A 25,391-nucleotide genomic window follows, 5' to 3' on the forward strand; every position below is an offset into this window, starting at 1 on the left:
TTACAACTAAGGTTACATAAATACCAAAAGTTACTATAGGATTATTCATCAACTATAACTATATTAAGGTCTATAAATATTACAAAACTTCTCAGAATAAGTACAGACTTTACATTATGTGTGATCACAAGAAAAAAAAATTGAATTACAAAGTACTTAAACTTTTCTCTTCATATTAGACAATTTTCATAAAAATGTACAAATAATAGAAGGTATTAGTATTCATTATAACAAATCAATACACAAGTTTTTTTTTTACAGGAATAAAATGACAAACCTTAGTTTGAACCATTGCTATCCTTTGTCGCCTCATATTAGACACTATGTCGTGCAATGAGAAAGTTTCATCAAGTTTCTGCAATGAAGTTTCATGAAATAACTGGTGTCAGATAAAATTGAGTAATGAGGAGTGATGGATGAATAAAAAAATTAGCAATAAAATTATTCATATAAAAATGAACACACGTTTCTAAACATGCATTATGTAACTTTAAAAACCAGAGTTTTTCTAAACTTATTTACTTATTTTGTCTTACCATCTCATTTTTAGAATAAATAAAAACATTGCTCAGTGCATTACCACTTCTTGAGAGGACCTATAGCAAGGGGGCTTCTAACCTTTTAATATTATTGGCATCCTTGGAAATTTCAAATATCGCACAGCACACCTTTGACGACAAAACACACCCCGCTTCCCATCTCATTGAGATATCGAAGCGTTCCCGGAGGATGGGTGTGTCTGGAAATTTTATTAAATATCTTCAGAATAATAAATACAAATATTACATATGGATTGCACATATAAATTAACACATAATCAATGTTCGTCAATGGACGGAGTAATGAGAATGAGTGCACACCTGCACAATGTCAAGCCATTTTTGTAACACCTAAAATGCTAGGATACACTGATTGGGAATCAATTATATTTAACATAGTAATAGGGCTATATCACCAAAATATCTTGCAGCACCAATAACCAATCTCATAGCGCTCCCTTTGGGAATCATTGACCCACAGGAACCTACATTTACCTGTAACTTCTACTGCCACTCACTGCAGGAAACATATCTTTCTTTGAGAAATATTACTTTGAATATTAATTTTTACACAAGATTACTAAATTTTAAGAAAAAGGGGGATTTTTTTATGACAACTACGAAACAAAAGACAGTGAAATAAAAAAAACACAACAGTTAAACTAAAACAAAACAAAGAAACAAACTAAAACAAAACAAAGAAACATAAACTAACCCCTGTTCTAAGACAAGCCCAAATGAAATCAATGGCACAAATAGTCCCAGTTCTACCACATCCAGCACTAAATAAAATTAAAAATAAGTAAAAATAAAAGAGTAAAAAAAACAGACTGCAACACAAAAAACAAAGGAAAAATAATAAGCAAGCCAAAATAAAGTAACTTTAACTAAATAAAACTACAGAATTTTTTCAGAAGACAAACTTCTAGTTTCAAAAATAAAATTTTGCCCCCCCCCCCTCCTTTCCCATAGCTTACACCACAGACATATTCAATAACTTTTTTTTTCTGCTACTCACTCCCCCTCCTGAAAAATTAAAAAATTGAAAGTTAATTATTTGAAGTTCTCGGATAACATGACAGTGTTTTTCTACGCAAACCATTTTATTTTTCTACCGTTATCTTAAGTATAACTTGTTGACAGAGCAGCAGCATCTGGAAATTCCAGCAATTTTGAGGAAAAAGTTTTTTCCTCCATCTTTCCCAGGGCTTATCATGACTTATGCCCAAACTCTCAATACACTTGCAAACATGAAGATGTTATTATGTGTTGTCTTCAGACTCTGCTTTAGCATAGTAAATTAACATTAATAAATAAGTATAGGGAATTTTAAATGGCAATACAAGTTTTTTAGTTGCCATGATGACCTGGCATTGGTCAAGACCGGTTTTAGGCTCTGATACAATCTTTAACAATGTTAAAATATGTATTTTAATGCGAAAGAAAATTTGTTTCTTGGATGTCTGTAGTAATGAGTTTGACATTATACAGTATACATTGTATAATGTGTTCAAGATTTTTTTTTTCTTCTGTGGGGGGGGGGGGAGAAGCTTTATGTTCTTTCCTACAAAATAACACCACAAAAATAAGAACACTATAATTTCAGAACCCTCCCTCGGCTTTGCATATGTATGCCAATGAATGAGATATACATGTTTTCATTTTCAAACATTGCTTCTCATAAGTTGTACTTAACCAAGGTAGCTGGTGTTGAAATTATGTTTCGACTTATTTGATAATATGACAACTTTATGTATATTCAAAATAGTCAAAAAATATCCAAAAAACTCAAAAACCAGTTTCAGTAAATTATAGAATAACCACAAAATTTCCATTTGTTATCTGTTTGAATTTTTACAACAACTAATGAGAGTAACAACTAAGGCTGTTGGGTAAGGTAAAAAACAGACTTTAAGTACCTATCTAAAAATAATGGACTATAAGTTGATAACTGGGTATTATTGTTCTCATTATCTGTGAAAAAACTGTCCATTAAGTTGGAGGAAAAAAAAATTTCATGCCTTACAAATATTAAACAGTAAAGATAATCTAGAAAAACTGATTTACCAGTTTTAAATAATCACACATGATGTATAAACATTCTTGTAATTGGTTGAACATAAACATTAATAATTATTGACCATATAGCACATGTTTTTAATTATTTTTTGACAATTTTAAAATTAATCAAGCAAAATATGTTAACAAACAGAAAAGTAGAATAAAACACACTATTTCTATTTCAAATCAAGCACAGTGAATTTTCACAGAAGAAAACTTATACCTGTTATTGTTCAACCTACCTACAATGCACTAATATAGGAGCAGTTTCGGAGGCTTGGAGCTCTCGAACCAGTCGCACCAGATGTAAGATAGGCTGTACAGTATCTGGTACACTATGATCTGGCCATGTGTTGTAGTGAAACTGCCATATTTCTCGAGATTCACCACCCAGCTTTACAACAAAATTACGCACCAGGAAATCAGGACATACCTGCTTTTGACTGACCTAATGACATAAAGAAAAATTATCATTTAATTCTGAATTTACAGTGATCGTTAAACACAAGACTGAATTATGAAGACATATATTTGAGTCAATAAAGAAAGACAAAATACATGTTATAGTTTTATGTTTAATTGGGTGCATGCAAATTAGTATTTAACAAAAGAAAAGTCAATTAAAACTAAAATATCCACTCACTAGTTTAACAGAAACTTTCCCAAAGTTCAGGATTTCTTCATTTAGAGGCCAATATGAAACACACTTTGTCTAGAATTTTGGGGTAAAAAAAATGATTTAATTATCATTTTAATACCCTGCATTTTTTTTTTCTAGCAATAATTGGCTACCATTCAAACTGACTTCTCTTAAAGAAAAACTTCAAAAATGCAACCAAAAAAATGACAAAGCTCTCACTACATGTAGCAGAAACATACTTTTCCACCTTCCTGTTCACTACAAGCCATCACTATGACTTGCACATCACAAAACCACACCATACGCCAAAAATCTATCACAGTGTTTGAGAGAGGGCCCTGAGCAGCTATGTAGGCAAAAGCACCACTCCCACCCTAAGAAAAAAATAAATTGTGAATCAACTGCTGAAATTTTGTATCATTAAAAAGTTTCAACTCACTAAGTTATACATAACCTATACATATATTAAGCAAATGAGAATAAATGGCGAGAGCCATCATATGACAAGTTTGGGTGACCCCTCAAACCAAATTTATGAGTGTGTTATATTAGTGAGAGCCTACTGTACTTGATTCAATTTGTCAGCAATTTAACTGGTTTAATGTAATAGGAGTAATTCATATTGGAAGAAAGCTACAAATATAAAACACAAAAGGTAGTAATTTTTTTATGTAAGAGGGCTCTATATGACAGGGCTGGACAAATCCCTGGTGCCAGATCGCCATGGCAACTAAAAATTAATATTGGCTAATAAAATTTTCTTTGTGTAGTTACTAGATTGCAGGCTGAGCGCAGCCAAAAATGTTTGGAGTTTATATCTGCCAACATTAATGAGAGTTATTACGTCCTGAAAAAGTCAAAAGCAGCATTATTTTGGACCACCTTCTTAAGATAAAAAAAATTTTATGTCTATAAAATTGTTCCGGCACCTAGATTTTTTTGCAATTTTTTCAGCTCTACTATATGGCACTGAGCTATGGAGAAACTGGAGTGAAGACTTCCCAATACAATAACAAGGATGTGTGCGAGCCTACGCAAGAGAATACAGAAGTGGGAGTGACTGAGCGAAGAGGGCAAAACATTGCATTTTGTATGTGTACTTCAGTATCTAAACTATGGGGAAACTTCCATATTCAGTATTTTTTAGTTGATTTAATTTCTTCCAATTGTTTTCATATAATTTTATTAGTGTAGTTGTCCATCAGCACATATACAAATGGTGATATCGTGTTCTGCAACAATTAATACACATTACCATTGCTTTCTTTATATTGGCACCTCTGGTCTCCCTTGAGCTTCGACTGTATAATTTTGAAAATGCCTATTTAATGCAACGGTTTTTTTTTTGGATAGTTCCAAGTTCATTTAAATTCTAATGTATCGCCTGTGAAATACTTTTTATTGAAATTTTTGGCTACTACCTGATCATCTTCCTTAATGTGTTGATTACTGTTTTGAGCTATGTATGTAATATTACAAAGTCTTAATCAGAGGAAAAGGTTTTAGGTTACGATACTCTTGAAATGTGAGAAAACATGACAGTTGCAGAGTCATAGTGAAAATAAATCTAATTAAAATATTAAAGAGGTTCTTATATACTGTGAATAATTGCATATGTTGGAGGGGAAAAAAACGGAATGTATAAGTCTCATATTTTGAATTTCCCCATTGCATTAACACATTGCTTCAAAAGGGTGTGATGCAGTCGCCTAGGGACAGCTCGCTAAGTCGTCACTCAACTTTCCTTATAGCTCAGTGATATATGATGACAAATTTTCCCTGCATTGCATTTGAATGTAATCTTCATTTGGAGCTGCCAAATTGATTCCGGAAAGCATTTTAAATATCAGAAGTTTTAACAAAATTAGTACTGTATCATGCTTCAAGATTTTTTAAATAAGCAAGTAAAAGAATTTGTACACAAGAAGGTTAAAGTACTTGACAGTAAGGTTAAAGTAATGAAAACAAATTGTCACCTTATAATGAAACTCGTACCTCAATTTTTTTACATGACTTTTTGACAGTTTTGAATTGAGAGCATCATATCTCACCAATTATAGTCCTCCTACCATGAGATGAGATTTGGCTACGGTACGTCATGTCACGTCAAACGATTTTATTTTATCCTAGAAGGACATGCCAATCGTGAAAGCTCAGTCACTGATGAACTTTTCCCGATGTGCAATCGTTTTACCAAAAAAAAATTGAATAAAATCATCCGACATGACGTGACGTGACATGACGCAGCGAAAATTCATCTCGTGGTCGGAGGACTATACAGCTTTGGTGGGGGGGGGGGGGGGGGAATCAGCAATGATCTGTTCTCTATAGAGGAAAAAAATTAACCCCTTTTGTGTGTTATTCAATGGGACCTCATCTTTTCTTTGCTCTTCCTGTAAAATTGGGAATTTTTGATGTACAAGGTTTTCATTATAAGGAGACGAAATGTGCACAACACTAGAGAAAAGAAGTGCATCAGGAATTTAGCAGACAATCAGGCCCGTCATTTGGGGGGATGCAGCTTTTGAAAATACACTAATAATGGTATATATATAGTTAGAAATACATTGAGTACATGTTCTTTGCCCCCCCCCCCCCCCCGGAAAAAGTTGAAATGACGGCACTGCAGACAACTTAGTAAACTATGTACATGAATCTAAGTTCATGTGGAGGCTATAATAAACTTACTTTGATGTAGCTTGCATTGATATACTCTGAGCCAGATACTCCAGCATATTCAGGTAATACGACTCGGCAAAAGTCATCTGAAACGTAGAGGGGTTTCAACCTTGGAAAAAAACTAATACAAGTTTGCAATGACTTTCATCAACAAATGTACATGATATAACAACTTACAAGGCACAATGTCTTTGTATCTGTTTTTCAGCCGGTTCTCTTCCTTTTGCCCGAATATGCAGGAATACTCTGGATCAATCCGCAATTGTTCAGTCAGCTGTTTCAAACGCTACAAGAAGAAATGAAATGAGAAATTCTTTCAATTTTAAATAACTTACTCATACACCTAAATAAAAAGCATTAAGCTAACAAAACGTGGCAAAAATAGTACAACTGCATGAAAATATTTTGAATTATAGTTTCACCGTCATAACAAACTTCAAAAGACAAAAAATTTGGTTCATTATATCCAATTTAATAATAGAATATATACTGTGAGATTGGACTGAAAATTTTGTTTTTTTAAGAGCTTGGTTATCAGCTGGGTCTGCTGTAGCAGGTTTGGACAAAAAAAAATTTATTTTTCAAATATATATCATTAACAAATATTTTATTATTATTCATTGCAAGCATGTGTAGTGAAGTATAACCAGTCTTTTCGGTCACCCCCCCCCCCCCCCAGATGCAGTCACTCCTCTTTTACGGGCAAATAATATCTTATGAAGGTTTTTAACACCTGGCTGATGCAGAGATATATTTAGGAAAGAGAAAATTCATCTGCCATGCGGAGAAATCGCTCTCTTTCCTAAATATATCTTCGTACCAGCCAGTTGTTAAAACCTTCGTATGGAGAGTGACATCATCCTCGGATAAGTCCCCATCTGGTGGCGGTCAGCAATTGCGAGCTTTGGCCTGAGTTAGATCCGATCGTTCATGTAAGGTCCCATTCAGTGCACATGAGCTCCAAGAAAAGATTGAGATATTCGTTGCATTTATAGTCCAGTGGTCTAGGGCGCTCACTCGGATAGTAAAAAGATGTTGGTACAATTCCCCATTATGGTAGTTGAATTTTCTCTCTTTTCTAAATATGTCTTTGCATCAGCCAGCTATTAAAAACCTTCTTCACATGGATTGCGGAGAGTGACAACATCCTCGAAAAATAATAACTTCCCTAGTATAATAGAAGTATGTATTTCAAACTACTAATTAAGTCTTAAAATTTTTTTTTGCCCTGCTCATGGCTGCAGGGGGGGGGGGTTTCCTGTACATATTTTGGTTTTGGGAACCCCCCCCCCCCCCCGAACTGTTGAATGAGAAGTTAAAGGGGATTGTTTGACCAGAGGACCATGAGACCTACATTTAAAGTGCTTCATTCGTGAAAATAATATGGCAATGATCTGATGTGAGAGCTTGAGAATTGTACACAAAAAAAAAATCCATATTTTACATTTGATGCTATCTAAATTATCTACTGCATTTCAATGGGGAGATCTCAATATTGAGGGGTAATATAGTTATAAAAATTGTGAAAATTGCACATTAAATTTTCTACAGTAACTTTTCTCTCTCTCTCTCAGCAACCTCAACTAAACTGCACAATATACCCTGTAAATATTTCTCTAGGAAGTTTCTAACAGATTGGTGCATACTGGAAAGAGTTGTGTGTGTGTGCACATATACATATTCATACATAATCTTTATCGATTTAAGCAAAAAGCTCCTCTGCAATACAGTGTTCATGTGCATGGTTCTAATATATTTATGGTGCCAGAATTGTACAGGTTTCAAGTTCAAGAAGTTCAGCTATTGTTTGCTATTTGACACTTGCTCGTTTCAGGGAATTATTGTAGGAATTCAACAAATTTCAAAATAAAGGAACCCACATTTGCCTATCCCATGCTCCGCTTCCACAACTTGCGAAAGATGTGAAGCAGGATTAAATCCAGTTATGCCATGTTATTATCTGGGGAAAAAGCAACGATTCTTATTTTTTCAACACAAATACAGGGGTTGTCCCCCCCCCCGCTACCCTTTCACTCCGCGTTCGCGGCACCTTTATCCGATGTAGAGGCACTTCAGCAATTTCCAATTGTTCCAAAAGACATCAATTAAGATATGTCCCAATTTAGGCTACCATTGCACTTTGAATTTTATTCCCAATATAGCTCACAGCCTCATTCACCGATCTCATAGTACAATAAAGTACGTTGATTTAATAGGTTTGGACAAGAAATTACACTTCATGCACACTGTACTTGAATTCCTTTAGCCCCCATTCTCCCAAAGAAAATTCCCTGTTCACAACATGATCTAGAAAGGCATTACTCAAGACTGTGCAACAAAGAGAAACACAGTGCATACACATACCCTACATAGAATCATATCTATTCCTATCTATTATTTTTTCAGACTTTCTGGATGACTCAAACATGGTCATCAAAGCCTGCGCCTACATGTGGTTTTCTTTCTCCTTTCAAGTCCTCTCAGGGCAAACCACTGTTACAAATCACGGTTCAGACACCGCAGGGAAAAAAATAATACTAATAAAAAGGAGCGACAAGCGTGCACGCGCACGCAGATGATCCCTGTAGGTTAGAAAAACTTACAACTGACACGCCTTTTCACCTTTTCTTGAGGGTGTGCAATGTTTATTTATAACTGTTCTTGGGGAATGAAGGAGGAAGAGGGGGGGGGGGGTCGTTTCGAATGGCTCTTCAGTTCAAGCATCCACATCGTTGATGACAATTACGTCACAGCGTTTAACAACGTTTACAAAAAAAAAAAATTATAAAACCACCAAAAAATAGCGCTAATTCAAGTGTCCAACGGTATAAACGCAGTTTTCTTCCAAACAAAACCGCCAACAGGAGCCATGCAGTCGAGATTCTTTCCCTTGACGTCCACTGAACTTGACCACATAAAGCTAAAGTGGATCCTTAAACAATCCATCAATGAATTATTTTATTACTTTACTACTTGTATTTAGCGGAAAGAGTCCGAGTTTGTGGAAGCTTTGAACAAAAAAAAGTAAAGAAACATTGAAGAAATTCTCATCAAATATTTCCGTCGAAATTGATGACAATTTTGTTTTGTAAATAGCACTACATGGCGGCCGAGTGGTAAACACGCCAACCTTTGGTTAAACAGGACTGAAATCCATGCAGCAGTGACTCAAATTTTTTTCATCCGCGGCTCCCTTGCCCTGACAACGTTTTTCTGCGACTACCAGGGAAGAAAAAGCCATTTCACAGCACTGAATAGGCAATAATCAATCTCAACAGTTCACCACTACGCCACTGATAGAAATCGGCGACATCCCAAAAAAGAGCCGCGACGCACACTTTGAAGAACAGTGCAATAGAATACACAGGGGTGCAAGTGCCCCTCATCTATTTCGGAGCATCAAATTTCATTTTTGGAGCAGAAATTTTAAAAATGGAGCAGAACTAAAAATGAACTATATCTGTAATATAAGTAATTTTTCTGTGAAATGCCAGAAGTTTTGCCAAAAATGGTTGAAACAAATAATTCTAAATAAATTTCCTTCATAAATTAAAATCCATTTAAATTTTTTCTGAATTATCTTATCTGTCACTACTAAACATGCATTACTGAAATGACGAATAAAAATTATTAGACTCTTTTCAAATTAAGCAACATGCATACTAAAAACCTAGGCAGCAAGAATTTCTGCTGCTTTAACACCAAAATCTTATTCATCCTGATATAGCAAAAAAGTGTGTGCAGGATATAATAAGGGTTTCCGTGAAAAAAAAAAAATTAGCTTCTCACAGAATTTAAAGGAATTATTAAATTTAAAATCAAAATGCAAAAAATAAGAAATATATAAATACCTTATTTACTTAAATAATTTCTCAACCTAATAGCATGTTAATAGATTACTAATCACGAGTCGCTTTCAGAAGTTCAGCATCTCAATGGCAATTTTTTTTCAAATTTTTCATGCCCTTGAACATAATATTTTGTATGTCTTATTCCATTAAAGCATTGGATGGACAAATTTTTTAATGTTTGAACAGACTTTTATTTATTTGTTAACAATGAACTCTTTCACTGCCTGCGTTACCATGTGCTCAAGATAAATAAGCCTTCACCAAAACTGGCAAAATTATGAACTTTGGGCTGCTTTCAACGTTACAAAGTTTGAATATGTCTGCCCAATGTCTATCTATTCTCTGAACTGATTTCACTTCTTGTAATTCTTTGCATTGTAGTGCAACCCATCCATCACACATAATTAATAGTTCTGTTGGTGCTACAATGTTGAGCAACATCCCAGCAATACGTGAGGGAGAGCGAAAAACAAGAAAGGGCGCAAACATTTCATTCTCTCCAACATGTTTTGGAAAGGTAGGACATTAATATAAAAAAGGTATCTCACAGAAGTTATGTAAAATGAGCATGCTCCTAGTACAAACTCCTTCCTTTGACTATTGTTAAGAGCATGCCCCTCCCCCACCAATGCAGTGGCGCACCGTGCGGCCATATTGGGTGCCGCTCTATTAGGGGTGCCAAATGGAGTTGAAAGGGTGAAAAAAGCTTTGTTGACCAAAAAGGAGTCGTCAGTAGCGCCAAAAATAGATTCCGCATGGGTAGAAATTTTTTTCCTCGAGCCGAGAGTTTTTTAGTTGATTTCCAAAGTTTATCATCACTAGCAATATGCATATCATTGTGTAATTAGAACTGAAGTATTCTGTGATAATTGCACGAGGAAGCACATTGCTCCCAAAGCAGAATGTTTGCATTGTTCTACAACGAGCCCTCGGCTGATTGGAAACCTTCTGCGGTAATCTCTAAGAAAAAGAACCATCTCACAAGTGAGCCAATTTTTTTCTGGCCTGAAATTCATTGGCCGCCATAGCCATAAGTCCGACCACTTCCGCGAAGAGCCTACGCTTCGGACACAGACCTTAATGTATATGTCACGGTAAATGTGATAAATTCGGTAATTATACAAAATAACCGATTTTTATCGCATTTACCGTGAATAGTATAACTATCTGTAACATATAAATTAAATAAACTCAAGGGATCCACCTCTCAGAAAGGTTTTTGAGAAACATAATGTTGCTCTTTTCGAGAATATATTAGGGTAATCAGATTTGGCAGGAGGGAAAAGAATTCACGACTTATGTATCAAATACAGTCGCATCCCGTTATAACGAACTCCAAGAGACCGGAGAAATTACTTCGTTATAAAGGAATTCCAAGTTTTTCCATAGTTCCTATGTAAACTTATCTGGGATGATTAAAAAAAGTGTTCGTTAAAACGAGATTTTCGCTGTAACGGTATTCGTTAAAACGGGATTCGACTGTACTGTAATCGTGAATTCCTGTGCAGCTGTCACAAGAAACAATTTCCAGCCAGATATTTCAAACATGCAAAAACGAAAATCAAATTTAATGAGTTGTTTAGAGACTAAATTTAAAAAAAAATGCATTACTGATGTATATACTTTATATGTAAACAGAAAACCGAAGACTAAACGTAATAGTATGCAACAAGTTCGAGTCTATCTCCGGTCGTCTCCCAAAAAAAAAAAAAAAATATTTAAAAAAAATGTACAGCAGAAAGACATTTTTTTTTCTCTCCCATTCCCTTCCTCGTCTTTTTTTTTTAGGGCGACACTTCGGTCTTGAAGCAGCTGACGAGTCACATCAAGTCCAAGTAGTGTAGAAGAGAGGGGGGGGGATCATCAAAGTGGCATTGGCACTGAATCTTAGAATGTGGTGAATGTCTCTACACTTACAAAAAACACAATAACAAGATTCACATCCTCGCCACATGCTTGAATCAACCGAACTCATTCACATGTCCGGCAGCTTTTACAACTGAATGAAATTGGGTGAAAGAAAAAGAGGTTGCGATATCCTGCCATATACCGTAATGCTGTAAGACACGAATTTTTTTCCTATTTGAAAATAGGTCTGAAAAACAGGTTATATATTTATATATATAACTTCTTTCTCGATTCAAATATCAATGCAGTTAGACCTCGGTATAACATCACCCTTAGAAGCCGAATAAAAATGACTTCAAATGCGAGTTGACCTGATCTGAAGCGGATTAGTCGGTTGAGGGACCCGGGCACAAGAAAAAACATTGGGCCCTTAAATTAGAAAAAAAAACCTGTAAAGTTTGGGTTTTTCGGGGCCCTTCAGAAGTTGGGGCGCCCGATGCGCCAGCCGTTAAATCCGCCTCTGGACCTGATAATGAATGAGCTAAATTTGTTGAATATCAATATCCTAGCAGGGATCTTTAAAACCCAACGTTATAAGCAGGTGACCTTAAAAGCGATAAACAATGTACCGAGGTGTGACTACACTTGATATATTGATCAAAAATAAAATTTGAGAATATATGAAGTTCTTCGTCATACGAAACCACCAGAGACCTGGTTTTTATTCCGTTATTTAGAAGCAAATTAAACCAATATTTTTCAACCTTTTGACACCCGTATCTGCCCATGCTTTGTAACCGTTTTACCCGTAGCTCACTTAAATAGTCCAGAAAAGAATCACTTGCTTCACAAAGTACTTTAAAGTACGGAACAGGCATACAAGTTATATCGCCAGCTTATCGTGACGCAAACTTTAAGAACCACTGCCTTAAACGCGTCGCCTATATCTCAAAAGAGGTATAACAGGTTAAAGTTGATTATTTCTATGGGAAGATCTCGATGAAAATACAACGATACCTTAATGTGGATACGTTTTCAAATTATGATACCATGCCATGCTGTACCAAAGTCGTCTTCAACCATTTTCCATTCGCGAGCACTGCCTGTACTCGTCATCAAAATAAGAGCACCCTTACTTCAAGTTTGACATATAAATGCATGAAATCAGGATGATTTCAATCCTTTAATGCAATTTGTGCAAGATGTTTAATTGGAACGTTTATCAAGTGCTCGCGAGCATCGAGCACTCTGGGTACTTCAGGGAGCAACGGGTTAAATGCCGGAATTGCACTAAAAAGTTTCACAAAATTTCTTTTACAAAATTTGAAAAAAAACAACCAATAAACATATTGGTTACCTTTGTAACCGATTCGCTCCTCGGTTGCGTTTTTCAAATTTGGCTGCTATAAAAGAACTTTTCTAAAAATTTTATAGTGTAATCCCGGCCGAAGATGACTGCTGTACCTTACTGAAAACAGGTTATATTTAAAACGCCTGTATATTACGCGGTGCCTTCCAGGCAGGTGCGAAAGGTGCAGTCGCACCGGGCCGCAATTTCCCTATAAGGCCGGGATTACACTATAAAAGTTTTATAAAAGTCATTTTATAAAACATGAAAAATTCAACCAATAAGCTTTATTGGTTGGATTTTTTAAATTTTATAAGGGATTTTATATCAAACTTTTATAGTGGCCTACGCCCTTTTCTTCTGCAATGGGAAATATATGTGGAAAATTTAATTTTTTCCCCCGAAACCAACATCTCGTAGGAAATGAAACAGCTTCCAGTTTCAACCGCAATAATATCAAAGCGCTGATAACTATTAAAATTAGTGAAGTAATTCTCTAAAGAGCAAATGGGTAAAATTGTAATGGGATCAAAACCCTCTCCCCCTAATATTTGTAATACTTATGGAAACATTTGGTTTGAGCGCCCCCAACAATATCTTTGAGCCCTTCCAATCAGGGCCACAACTAGATGCTTGGTTCGTTGGGACGGGCAGGTATTTTGGCACCACCTTCTAATGTTGAAAGAGATTGTAAAGGATGAAATTTTTGCCCTTTCTCTCATCGGGCGCCTGGGGGTACCAGACCCGCTGCTTCCCCCGCCTTCCCAGTTGCGGCCCTGTTTCAAATATACATTGCACCTATGAAAATGAATATAATAAAATGGCTTCTTTTTCTGAACATTATTTTCTCTGCAACATCCGGATTCTGTGCTCTATCACACTGCTTACACAATTTTCGTTACATGCTCTATAACCAAAACTACCAAATTGCTGTTCGTAACTTGGAAAATTCGTAAGTCGGGGAGTAATTTAATGATGATTTTTTTTTATGTTCATCGGGCAGCGAAATTCTTAAGCCCGGCCTTGATTGGTATCACCGGATAGATCTCATCAAGGAAAATACAACGTTAGCTCATTCATTGACATACTTTTTCGAGTTTGGTTATATAACTAGCAGTCTTGTACCGCAACGAGGCGGGAAAAAAACGCATTCATTTAGATTACACAGCCCAACCGAATTTTTTATACGCTGTACTGTATATTAACGAATAAAAAAAAAGTCGATATTCATGAGAATTGGCCATTCTTTCAACAGTTGAGTGATAGTTTATTGTTGCATCAAAATGATAATATGCAAGAAATTGGTTTCTCGTGCAAGTTTCTTGGTTGTTATTATTTTTAATGCACCCAATACTGCAAACACGAACATGCTGGTTGCGTACTACTTGGATAAATAACTTTAAAAACACAAAATGGCCAGGTCATTTTCGTAAAAAATCAGTAGCGAGAGAAACAGACCCACCAGATCTTATTTTAAAATAAATTGCACGAAAATCGGCCCGAGGGTATTCAAAAAAAACAGTCATGGAGCCGTGACTAATGGCGAGTGCCAACTAAGTTCGGCAGACCGTGGAAAAAGATCGGAACGCGGCTCTTGCGTGACAAGCATCACTTTTTTTTTTTAAAATTCACGCTGTCCGCATGGGAGAGTCCTTCTCTACTTTTGAAGGACCCACCAGAGACACAGAGCCACTCTCAGGCGCCACTCGATGAGGGGAGACACCATTCGTGCCACGTCACAGTGACTCCAGTGAGCTGCAACGAAGTTCGCAGATAACTCGCGAGATACAGGGAAAACCACTTCCACACCTTCCCCTTTAAAATATTCGTTTGACATCCTAATTGGATGGGATGATATGTTTGTATGAGTTAAATATATATATACAGAACTGTTATCTGTTTCAGATCAACAAGAAAGGGGGAAAAAACCTCCATCGTTTTACAATCGGCATTCCCGAACACAATGAAAAATTACTCCGAAGGATAATCCTCTGGCGTGTCCTGTAGTTCTTGAAAGTATTTCCGAAACGTTTTGAGGCCTCCGCTCACAGAACTTGCAGGTTAAATACATTCTACACGTTTCCAGTTGAGGAAACTTCGATTTCTTCCAGTTTAGTCACTTAAAAGATGAAAAACAAGAAGCCTAAAAAATATGTCTGTAGGCGCTTTTGCCATAGACACACAAAACTGAAGGGTGGGGGGGGGGGGGTGTTTTCGCTTCAACAAGATTTATCGACAAAACTTGCACATTTTTTTTTATCTTGTATCCATATTTTTCTAGGTATTATATTCTATTTTCTATCCACAGATGTCAAATCTTCTCCATATTTTCTTACCATTGAAAAAATTATTCGGCATTATAAATACTTGAAATCAGTGTTACCGAAATAATAATTTTCAAGACTAATTTCACTCCTCTCCAAAATTTTGAGGTGTAATCTTGTAAAGAGAAGTATTTTTATGAAACTCAGAGAATTAACTATTAAAAAAAAATACCTGAAGTTTTAAGTGTATCTACTGTTCAATGAAATTTGGAGTAAAACTGAATTTTGATGCGTGAATCACACATCTCGATGTGTACTGACGAATGACGAGCACTGCTTGAACTCGCGTTGTTCAATTTAACAAACTTATTTGGTAGCACAGTAGAACCTCGATAACTCGACACCCCAAAAGTACCGACAAGCATGTCGACTTGAAGTGGATGTCAAGTTAGAAAGGTTTCCATTTGATCTCTCCCTCCCAATTTTTAAACATCATTTATGCCATGTACATGAACTTGTACAAGTTAAACAATTCCATTCCATCATCTATAAATTAATTAAAAAAAAAAAAAGATTTATCCGCAGTTTTCTACGAAAATTTTCTCCGGAATCCTGAATAACGATGGAAAAAGCGCAAGTGTATCGAAATATTTGTTATTCGCGAATGAGCAGTGAAATTATCGAAAGTTAAGGGGGAAAACTTTAATTTTTTACTTAAAAATTTCGATCTGAAAAAAAAAATTCAGCTTATTCAACCATTTCTCGCTCAAAAATTTCAGATATCATCCGCGCTTACTTGTGAATTACCATACCAGGGGTATGGTACCCCTAGGTAGGAGGAAATATTTTCAAGACCGACAAACGTCTCGTGAAAATTTATTAGCTGGCCAATTTTGAAAACTGAGTTGGGATAGAATCGTAGCGGGATTTAGATTTCTTGTGCCTTGTTAAAGAAGTTTCTCTCCATTGAGGTTAGTATTATACTAACCATGAGAGTTATTGAGATTCTACAATATTTCTCGAAAGTATTGCTCTTTTGCTGCTAAGTAGCATGTGTATCTCGGGCCTTAATTATAGTCCTCCGGCCACGAGATGAATTTTCGCTGCGTCATGTCACGTCACGTCGGATGATTTTATTCAATTTTTTTTTGGTAAAACGATTGCACATCGAGAAAAGTTCATCAGTGACTGAGCTTTCACGATTAGCATGTCCTTCTAGGATAAAATAGAATCGTTTGACGTGACATGACGTGCCGTAGCCAAATCTCATCTCGTGGTAGGAGGACTATACATGTTCTTATCCCCGATACTCCAGCGAAAGAGGGATCGTTAGCATTCATTAGCTTAACAACATCTATCTAGCTCTTGCTATCACAGTGAATGAAGTATCGCTGCCAAGGCAGGGATTACACTATAAAAGTTTGATAATGCCTCCGCAGATATCCAAAAATTCGTGATGCAAAATTTTGCTTTAACCTAATCTGCTTATTCATTTGTTCGTCTATGCAATGTAGACTGATTTTGTCTTTACCGTATGCTACATCAACTCGCCTATAATTTTGATCAGTGTGAGGATATCCCGGGCATAGCATATGCAGGACTTTCTGAAAGGGAGGGTGTTTTTTTTTTCCACTTCTCACGAGGAAATTCTATTTTGGTTTTCACTCGGATTCAACTCAAAGAAAAAACATACTATCAGCTCATCGGGAGCAGGGGGAATCCCAAAACTAAAACCACTCCTTGCGTAAGCCAGTGATCATGGGTGTGCAACTTACTGCCATTAGCAGCTTTTCCATTATTATTACACCTCTAATTTCTGTAATTCGTCTAGACGAGATTTTAGCGAGGCAAAATTCATTCGCGTTTATTTCAATTGATTTTCTTTTAAGGTCCCCCATGTACGATAGTTCTCAAATTATAGAAGTATCCCCCAGGGCCGCAACTAGATGCTTGGTCAGACGGGATGGGGGGGGGGGAGACAAGAACGCATTTTGGCGCCCCTTGTAATGTTGGAGAGGTTAAAATGTGAAATTTGCGCCCCTTTCGTCTGACACCCGGGGCACCAAACCCGCGTACCCACTCCCCACCCCACGTTGTGGTCTTTTTATCCCCGCTAACACAAACTGCCTCAATACTGCGAAGCTTCGGGATTTCTTGTTGTGCTGAAAGAAACCGATTCCTTCTATACACCAAACGATAAACAAATTCATAATTTTGGACAAATCGATTCCGGGAAATATATAGAGTGAACAGTTCCCCAGTTGTACAGGGGCGTGAGCCAGCGTGGAACAACCCTTCGGGGTACAGTGCTCGCATCCCCCTCCCCCACAGTATAGAGCCAATGTCTGGCTTTACAATTGTACAGGGGCGGCTCAAGACGAAATTTTCACCCGTGCGAGACATAGTTTCGATGTCCCTTTGTGGTAAAGCCGCACTAATAAAACCACCATGAAAACTGGAAACTGTTCCCAGCTAAATAAAATGCATCAAAAAATTCAGTTTTCTTTACGAATCGTTCTACCTGATGTATTCACAGTTCGTATTTAGCGAACAAAATATTTTATTTTTCTAAATTTTTCTGCAATAATTTTTTTCTTTTATCTCCTGATTTGGCGCCCCTTTTATAGCGGCGCTCGCATGGTTTGTACAGTTCTAGAGCCGTCCCCGCAGTTGTGCATCTTTACACATACAATCAACATTCGAAATTCAAACGTCAACAGAGACGAAGGGGGCAAAAAAACTACAATAAACTCCCATAGAAATCCACTCGATTCCTTCCGTGACGGGGCGTGTTCAGCACAAACTCCCAAAGTATTATTATTATAACAAACGTCCGTCAAAGCGGAAATGTCGTTGACCGCCCTAATAACAAAGCTCGAGACGACAGGGAGAAAGCTTCCGGGTCGGGCATGTACGCCACTGACAAACTAAAATAAGGATTGTCTTCATTCGATGCATGTAAACTAATTACTACCAAACAGTAGCGCAATACACACACACACAAAAAGCTTCTTGCCCACGACGCTGAATAAAGAACTATATATAGAAATATCAACACGAAATTCTCGGATAAAGGTAGGAGAGAGAGGACCATACACAATTTTATCTTAATGATAAAAAACTGGAAGGAATGGAATATATTGCGACATAGTTTTTCTAGAAGTCAATGAGAGCATTACGAATATAATAAACAAAATGACGTCGTTGGTTGGCTTCGAAGAAAACCACCCACAAACAGCGTGCGAAGGAAGAGAGACACATTAAAAAATATAATAATAATAAAGGAAGAAGGAACTGCATTTCTTCGTCTTACGGGCCAATCGTCTTAAGTCTGCTTCCATTTCAGGGTCGAGCGGCAAATGTATGTGTGTGTGTTTACTATTATTTTTTATTCTTAATTTTCCGGTCTCACAATATACAGCAAGGACATTTCCATGCGGATCTTTGGTTAGCGTTCGGAGGAATGAAAAATTCGCAGGAAATAAATCTGTCGAAAAATGGTGTCGCTGCTGACACACTAATCACAGCATGTTTTTCTATCAAGTCATTTCTTTACCATGATATTTTTCATTATTTTGAAGGTCTAATGCCATTCAAATTACAGTTTTCGACATTCTGGATTGTCTCTCGGACTAACTGAAAGCGGGTCCGCGAGCAGAATCTCAAACACTTTATACAGGTGCAAAAACGTTTATTTAATTCATGAAATTTACTCCTGCACAAAATAATTTCGGTGATCAACAGGTTTTGTTTTTGGAGAGAAAGGGAATCCCATTTATTCATAGGCTTAACTTGAGATTCCAAGGGCCAGAGCCCCTTCTCCCCTCACTGTAACGAATTTGCCCCCATCTCTGCTATACATATTAAAATATTATGCCCAAGCCCCTAATCTTCACCTTCAGATATTTTCCAAGTCTAATATTTTCTATTACATTTGCACAGTACAGCAGAGTACTCCTGCACAGTATTGCAGTCTGTCAGCAACCGGATGGGCTGTCTTACAGAAAAGAGATGTAATACTTTTCACAGTTATCCAACAGCAGGATCCTGCTTTAAACAGGGCTAGAAAAATCGGAAGAAAAACAAAATTAGGCGTCAGCGAAGCATAAGTTTTTCTTGGAGCAAAACTATACAAAATTCCTTGTTACAGATACACACACACTGATGGGAATTTCGAAAATTGAGCAATTTTTGTTTTAGGCTCCCCCCCCCCCCCACACACACACACACACACACACACACAACAATTTAATAACCACACATCAATACTTTTAGGCACAATGACAACCTAGGACTTGTCATGCACTCAAAGACATGGATTGATATCTTAGTAAATTTTATAGTGCATAAAAAAATTTAATACAGAAGGTGGATCTTTGAGAACAAGGGTTTCTTTCCAATCAGCCTCCTACTTGTGGGAGGTCAACCAGTTGCTGAAAGTTTTTCTCCACTATATTTTGCTTTAAATTGTTTAATTTCCAGACGCCTGTGTGGCTCCCTTATACACTTGATTTTTACCAGTGGTTTACCCCCCCCCCCCCCAGAATATCCCAAGTCCGCAACAGTAGCTTTTTTTGAATTGTGCTACTATTGCAGTTCTTATCAAATAGAAAACAAATTTTAGGAGCCAGCCAAATTTCTTAGATGCTAAAAATGATTTTAATCTGAAGGAAAAACGGCCGTAAATAATGTTTTTTTTTCAACTTTTCCGGGGCTTTAAATACTTTACCTGTGTTAAAAGATACATGTCATGAAATCAAAAAAAAAAAATTGTGTCATATATAGACTCCAATTCAGTAATCACATACAGAAAATTTAAGGCACCAATTCCGATTTTATAGTCACCATGGTGACTTGTACCCAAGGCCGTCTTAACGCATGGGCCGACCCGGGGGCCTGAAGAGAAGATTTTGAGGATCTGGGATTTGTCAAAATATGCACTATTATAGCCGATGAATTGGATTCAAGAGGTTTTTAAAATTTTCCCGATCCACATTATAACTGCCATATTGGAAATAAAAGCTTATTAGGAACCCAAAATAAAGCAGATCAAGTTTGACGAGATATCTCGGGATTGCCGCTTAAGAGGTTGAGCTTCTCAGAAAAATCTGGTTGATCATTTCCCGACCTACTCTCAATTTTTATTTCCAGAAGAAAGAAATGTAATTCAAAATCCTAACCATCTAATGTTCTTCAAGTTTTAGTTTTTTCTCCTTCACACAGAATTTTCCCGACTCTTACCAAATATTTAAATATTTCCTAGTTTGCAAAATATTTTGCATTTCATCACTTTCTAGGTACTTGGGAACCCTGCAGGATGGGATCAAGAAAAATTTACGAGATTATAACGCGTGAGAAGAGACTATTATCCAACTGTACTCAAATCTGGACAGCTCCTGTAGTGTGTTCGAAGTTCGCAATCTTGTTCACCAAGGTCTGAGTGTTTTTTTTCGAGCACGTGAATTAATAATTAAACCGGGCGTTATTTTGTTTAATATATCATCTCTATCCTGTTTTCAGCCGGGAACAATTACAAATACAATACAAAATATACGCGTATATGAATTTCTCCTTGGGAAGCCCTTCCGTGACTGATCACTTTTTCCTGTCTCTGCTTAGATTAAGCACTGCCCACTTAAACAAACATAAAACCCGAACAACAAAAAACTATAACGAGGTTTCCCGAACATGTTTTTATGCAAGGGCTCGGGGATGGCGTACCAAAAGTAAAAATGAAATGAAAGAAAGGGGTATGGTGGAGGGGCTATTTCCTTAAGTCATCTCCTGATCAAGCGACAGGCCCATTTAAATTCATCTACATTCTACATAATACACGGATGGCAAAACGACAGTAATGGAAATGAAAGTCCAAAAGAGAAATAACAAAAAGAAAAGACACTTTTCTTTAAGTGGGAAACTGTGCTGTCGAAATAATGACTCGACGACACAATGGCCAAAGACATCACTGGCAGAGTTCCATGCTCCACGTGACTATCACAAAGACAGGAGGAGAAAAAAAAAAATTTCATTGGTAAGTGTGATTTCTTTTCTCAGAGAAAGAGATGTCTATCCTCTCTGTCACACACACACATATAATAAGTCTTTCATAGTCTCTTTGGAGAGTTTGAACTTGCACTGTTTTCATATCGTGTATCTGCCAGAACTTCCGGACCAAGTGGTCTCTTCTAATCACGAGTCTGATGAAACAAAAAAAAAAACGGGCCGGAGGGGAAAGCGAATTTCCGAAACACGTTTTTTCAGACCGCAACCAGAAACAGCTTTCATTCCTTCAGTAAGAATATACACTAGTGATGAAATTATTCTGAAAAAATAAGAAAAAAATGCGAAGAATTCCCATTGCACGTGAGGTTTGTAACTACATCGAAGAGAAGAATAAAAGGATTCGGTCATGCACACTATAGTGCCAAATTTTTCTACAAAAAATATCTTTTAAAAAAATGCATGGATAGTAAAACCTTCCAACAACGGCCACTAACGGGACCGTGAGAATGTGATCGCTATTGGGAAGCGGCCGTTATTGGGGGATAGCCATTTTGTACCTTGGAAAAAAAGAATTAATCTTTTTACTGTAACATGTGAAATAATCAGTTCTGTAATTGATTACGATAATCATATAATTTATTATATTAGAATATATGATTATATTGATACTGTAATATATAACAGTGATTGATTAATCGAAGGGCCGCAACTAGAGGGGATCGGGCGGGTCTGGTGCCCCGGTGCATGACCAGAGGGGTGCAATTTCACCCTTTAAACACTCCTTCAACCTTACAACGGGGCGCCGAAATGCGTGCTTGCCACGGCTGACCAAGCATCTTGCGTCCCTGTTAATGGATCTACAGCGATATTTCGACATCCTAAAATTTAGGCTCGCAATGCTGAGATAGAACACTACAGAAACGACTTAACCAGAAAGACTGATATGAAATAAGACGGTGTACCACCAACCTCAAATAATTCTTCATTCCCACCCATGGTCAACTAGACCAGCGTTTCCCAACCGGGGGTGCGGGAGAGCATTTTTGCGGGATGGAAAAGAATTGCAACATGTTGACTGATTATTCTGGAAAATTGAAATTGAATTTTCAATTCCTAAAAAATATATAAACCATACCAATATTTTGACGCCTCATCTTCTGACTTCTACTGGAGGAAATGCATCATACGCATTTTGCGTTGTAAAATTTTCTTTTTTAAATTAGCGATTGTACTTGTTTTATATTTCGGTTGAGAAAAAATACCATTATTTTCCTAAACTATTTCGTGGTTTGTCTACATTGGTATTTCGTGATGTTAGCATGTTGTGCTTAGATTTGATACTGTCGTCACACACTACTCAGGAAAAACGTCTAAAAATTCAGTTAAGCATCGAAGAAACATTATAGCTGTTGCGACTGTAATCAATAAGTAAAAACTATTCAGTCAAAAAATATTCAGTGAATCTTTTTTTTTCCAAATCTGAAAAAAATTTTAAATAGCAAATTTTTTTTTAAATATTAGATACAGCCGAAAAGACATTAAAAACAATAAGTAAAAGAATTCATAGAAATTAATTATCGAATAATTAATGTAATAAATTATAGAAAAAAAAAATCAGAATTTCCTAACAGAGAAAAAACATTATCCAAGGGGGTGCGAAAAGGTAAATTGAATTGGTCTGGGAGTGCGGGAAAGTAAAAAGGTTGGAACCACACACTGAACTAGACCATACATGCTCAACCCATGACGCTCAAACCTAATTTTGTAAGAATGAACTGAGCGGCACAACAATAGACCAGTTAAGTGGCCCTTTTTCCCACTCCACTGCCTTCACTATACACATTTAGCATTTGTACGCAGGAAAAGAAAGCATACATAATTCCCCCCCCCCCCATAGAGTTCGGAGGGAAAAAATCCCCTTAAAAATGATTTTTCTCACAGCGTATTTTAGTGTGATACGCGTATTTTTTTTCCGACTCCATGACCAAAGTGGTCATTCAGAAATCTTTGTTCGGAGATTACTTGTAATGTTGTCTATGGGACGCTTTCGGTTCCAACAAAATGTGAAGCTGTCCGGAGGTGACCGTTGGGGGAGGTTTTAACTGTAACACAATCTATAATATAGATTCTATAATTTCGGGAACTCAATGCAACAGGCCCCAAAGCAGAATGTGCCAAAATCTGCGACGCACGTCGCAGAACAATTCGGAAGAATTTTAAGAAAAAGTGCAAAAACACTATTGTATGTATGGGGATTTTTACCGCAGAACATTTCCAGTCAGCCGAGGGCTCGTCGCAGAACAGTGCTAAACATTCTGCTTTGGGGGCAACGGGGATATAATATACCCGTTGCACTGCGTCCCCGAAATCTCATTTTGGAACAGCAATCAAGTTTCAAAAAATAAGGATGAATTCATTCCTCTTAATTTATGACTACTACTACTACTATACCACACATGTACCTCGTCCATATTCCTCTGCGAATTTCTAATGAATTGGTACATGTTGGGATGTGCATGTCCGTGTTGCGAACCTAACGTGAAGCTTGTTTCAGTGTAGGCTTGTTATAGTGCTGTCATACACCACATATTTTTCAAACTATGAGTGAAGTGTAATGTTTGAAGATTTCACCGTTGTAGGCCTGTTGCTCTCTGCGGCGAGACTTTTTGATGGGGCGATTGGCTTACATTCGCACCTCGAAGTTGAGAACCGCAGAAAACCAACTTCAGCCGACCACCACTGCTGCGACAGTGAGGTTCGAACCCGGGGACCTCGCGATGCAAGTCCGTCACTACGACCACCACAGAGGCTTAATTTATGACTAAAGACAAAATGTAAAGATTAGACATAGCAAAAGATTTTATACCGTATAATCGCTTGTGAAAATATCGGTAGCAGAAACGATTAAGAGCGTGATTTCCGTATGGATAAAACTCAGGTTGCCGCATCCGTGACCGAGCCAAGTCCAGGCGAGGATCAAGGTAGACCGAATAATATGGAAGAAAAATCGGTGTGCCCCGGGAAAATGCGATACGATCTTATGAACCTCACAATCGCCCGTTCTGACACATCGCCTTGGATCCACGCCTGGTGAAGTCCCAATTGTGATTTTTTTTAAAATCATTATATATATATATATATATACACACACACACACACACCTATGGATTTGTTCAAAAATCTATCGACACATCATTTACTTTTACATAGCTGTACCGTACAGTTTTAAAACATTTTCGTTATGGTAAAGGAAGGCAAGTCTTTTACCCAAATTTTAAGTCGTATCTACATAAATATCGTTGAATTTGTCCACGCGTGGCATCAATAGGTTGTAGGAATCTGGGGCTTCCTACTCGAGTAATGAGTAGAATTCGTTATCCCATGTCAGCGTTGCTTTGGGAGTTTCGGGGAGGGGGAGAAGGAAAGCCTGGTTTTTTTTCTTATAAAAGAATAGTAATAAATAGGGCTCGAATTTTTATGCCCTAAAGATGAAACGTCGTTGCTGATAGGCTAAAAAAACCTGAATTTACCGATCAACAACGACGTCTCATCTTTAGGGGCATAAAAATCCGAGCCCTAATAATAAATAAAACGGAGCTCGAAAGAATACGCAGGCCATTTCCTAACGGGTATACTGTTCGGAACCTCTTCGGGAACTATTTCTAGAAACTGCGGGAGCAGCGCGGAAACAAGAGCAAAAACATAAAATAAAAAAATAGGCAAGAAATTCGAAGGCAACAAAAACGTAAAACAAGGCCGGCCGCAGACGAATAACAGACAGAACAAAGAGTCGGGAGTTTCTACTATCAGCCCCCCCCCCCCCACCCCCTCCCGGTTGCCGACAAGTGTGGCATGCAAATTCAAAGAATCGCCACAAAGTCTTGCGAGACGAATTCAGAAAAATAAAATGAAACGGGTAAACCCTAGTATTCTTAAAGGCGTGTATTTCTCGAACTGTGGTCCCCGTCCCTAATCAGATAAAGAAGCGGTTCTGAAATTTTTGTTACCCAAGGCTTCCTTACCCTAGTCGAAGTTTATCCGCGGCTCCTCAGAATAGTGTAACAAAGTAAAACAACCTCACAAGCACAGAACAGGCGAAATCAATGTCACCTGTTCGTCGCAACGCCCTTTTGATCCGCGAAGCACACTTATAGAACT

At 37.2% G+C, this 25,391-nt stretch overlaps 1 protein-coding gene across 3 annotated transcripts in view; it reads right to left on the minus strand.

Moving 5' to 3' along the window:
- Window positions 1-25,391, minus strand: part of LOC149079601 (uncharacterized) — a 51,113-nt gene that overhangs the window by 19,527 nt on the left and 6,195 nt on the right. For 2 of the 3 annotated variants that reach the window (XM_089240207.1, XM_089240208.1), the window contains exons 2-8: window positions 6,097-6,205; window positions 5,929-6,005; window positions 3,480-3,614; window positions 3,244-3,312; window positions 2,843-3,048; window positions 1,255-1,321; window positions 278-355 (exon numbers count right to left, since the gene is read on the minus strand). In XM_089240207.1, the coding sequence (XP_089096333.1) occupies window positions 278-355; window positions 1,255-1,321; window positions 2,843-3,048; window positions 3,244-3,312; window positions 3,480-3,614; window positions 5,929-6,005; window positions 6,097-6,205 (741 nt within the window). Of the gene's footprint in view, window positions 1-277; window positions 356-1,254; window positions 1,322-2,842; window positions 3,049-3,243; window positions 3,313-3,479; window positions 3,615-5,928; window positions 6,006-6,096; window positions 6,206-25,391 lie in introns of those variants that run through there. The other variant, XM_089240209.1, reaches the window with a different exon arrangement.

Source organism: Pholcus phalangioides, unplaced genomic scaffold, assembly GCF_987345545.1.
Source record: "Pholcus phalangioides strain wild (caught in Gottingen) unplaced genomic scaffold, Ppha-v1.0 ptg000012l_1, whole genome shotgun sequence".
Lineage (NCBI taxonomy): Eukaryota > Metazoa > Arthropoda > Arachnida > Araneae > Pholcidae > Pholcus > Pholcus phalangioides.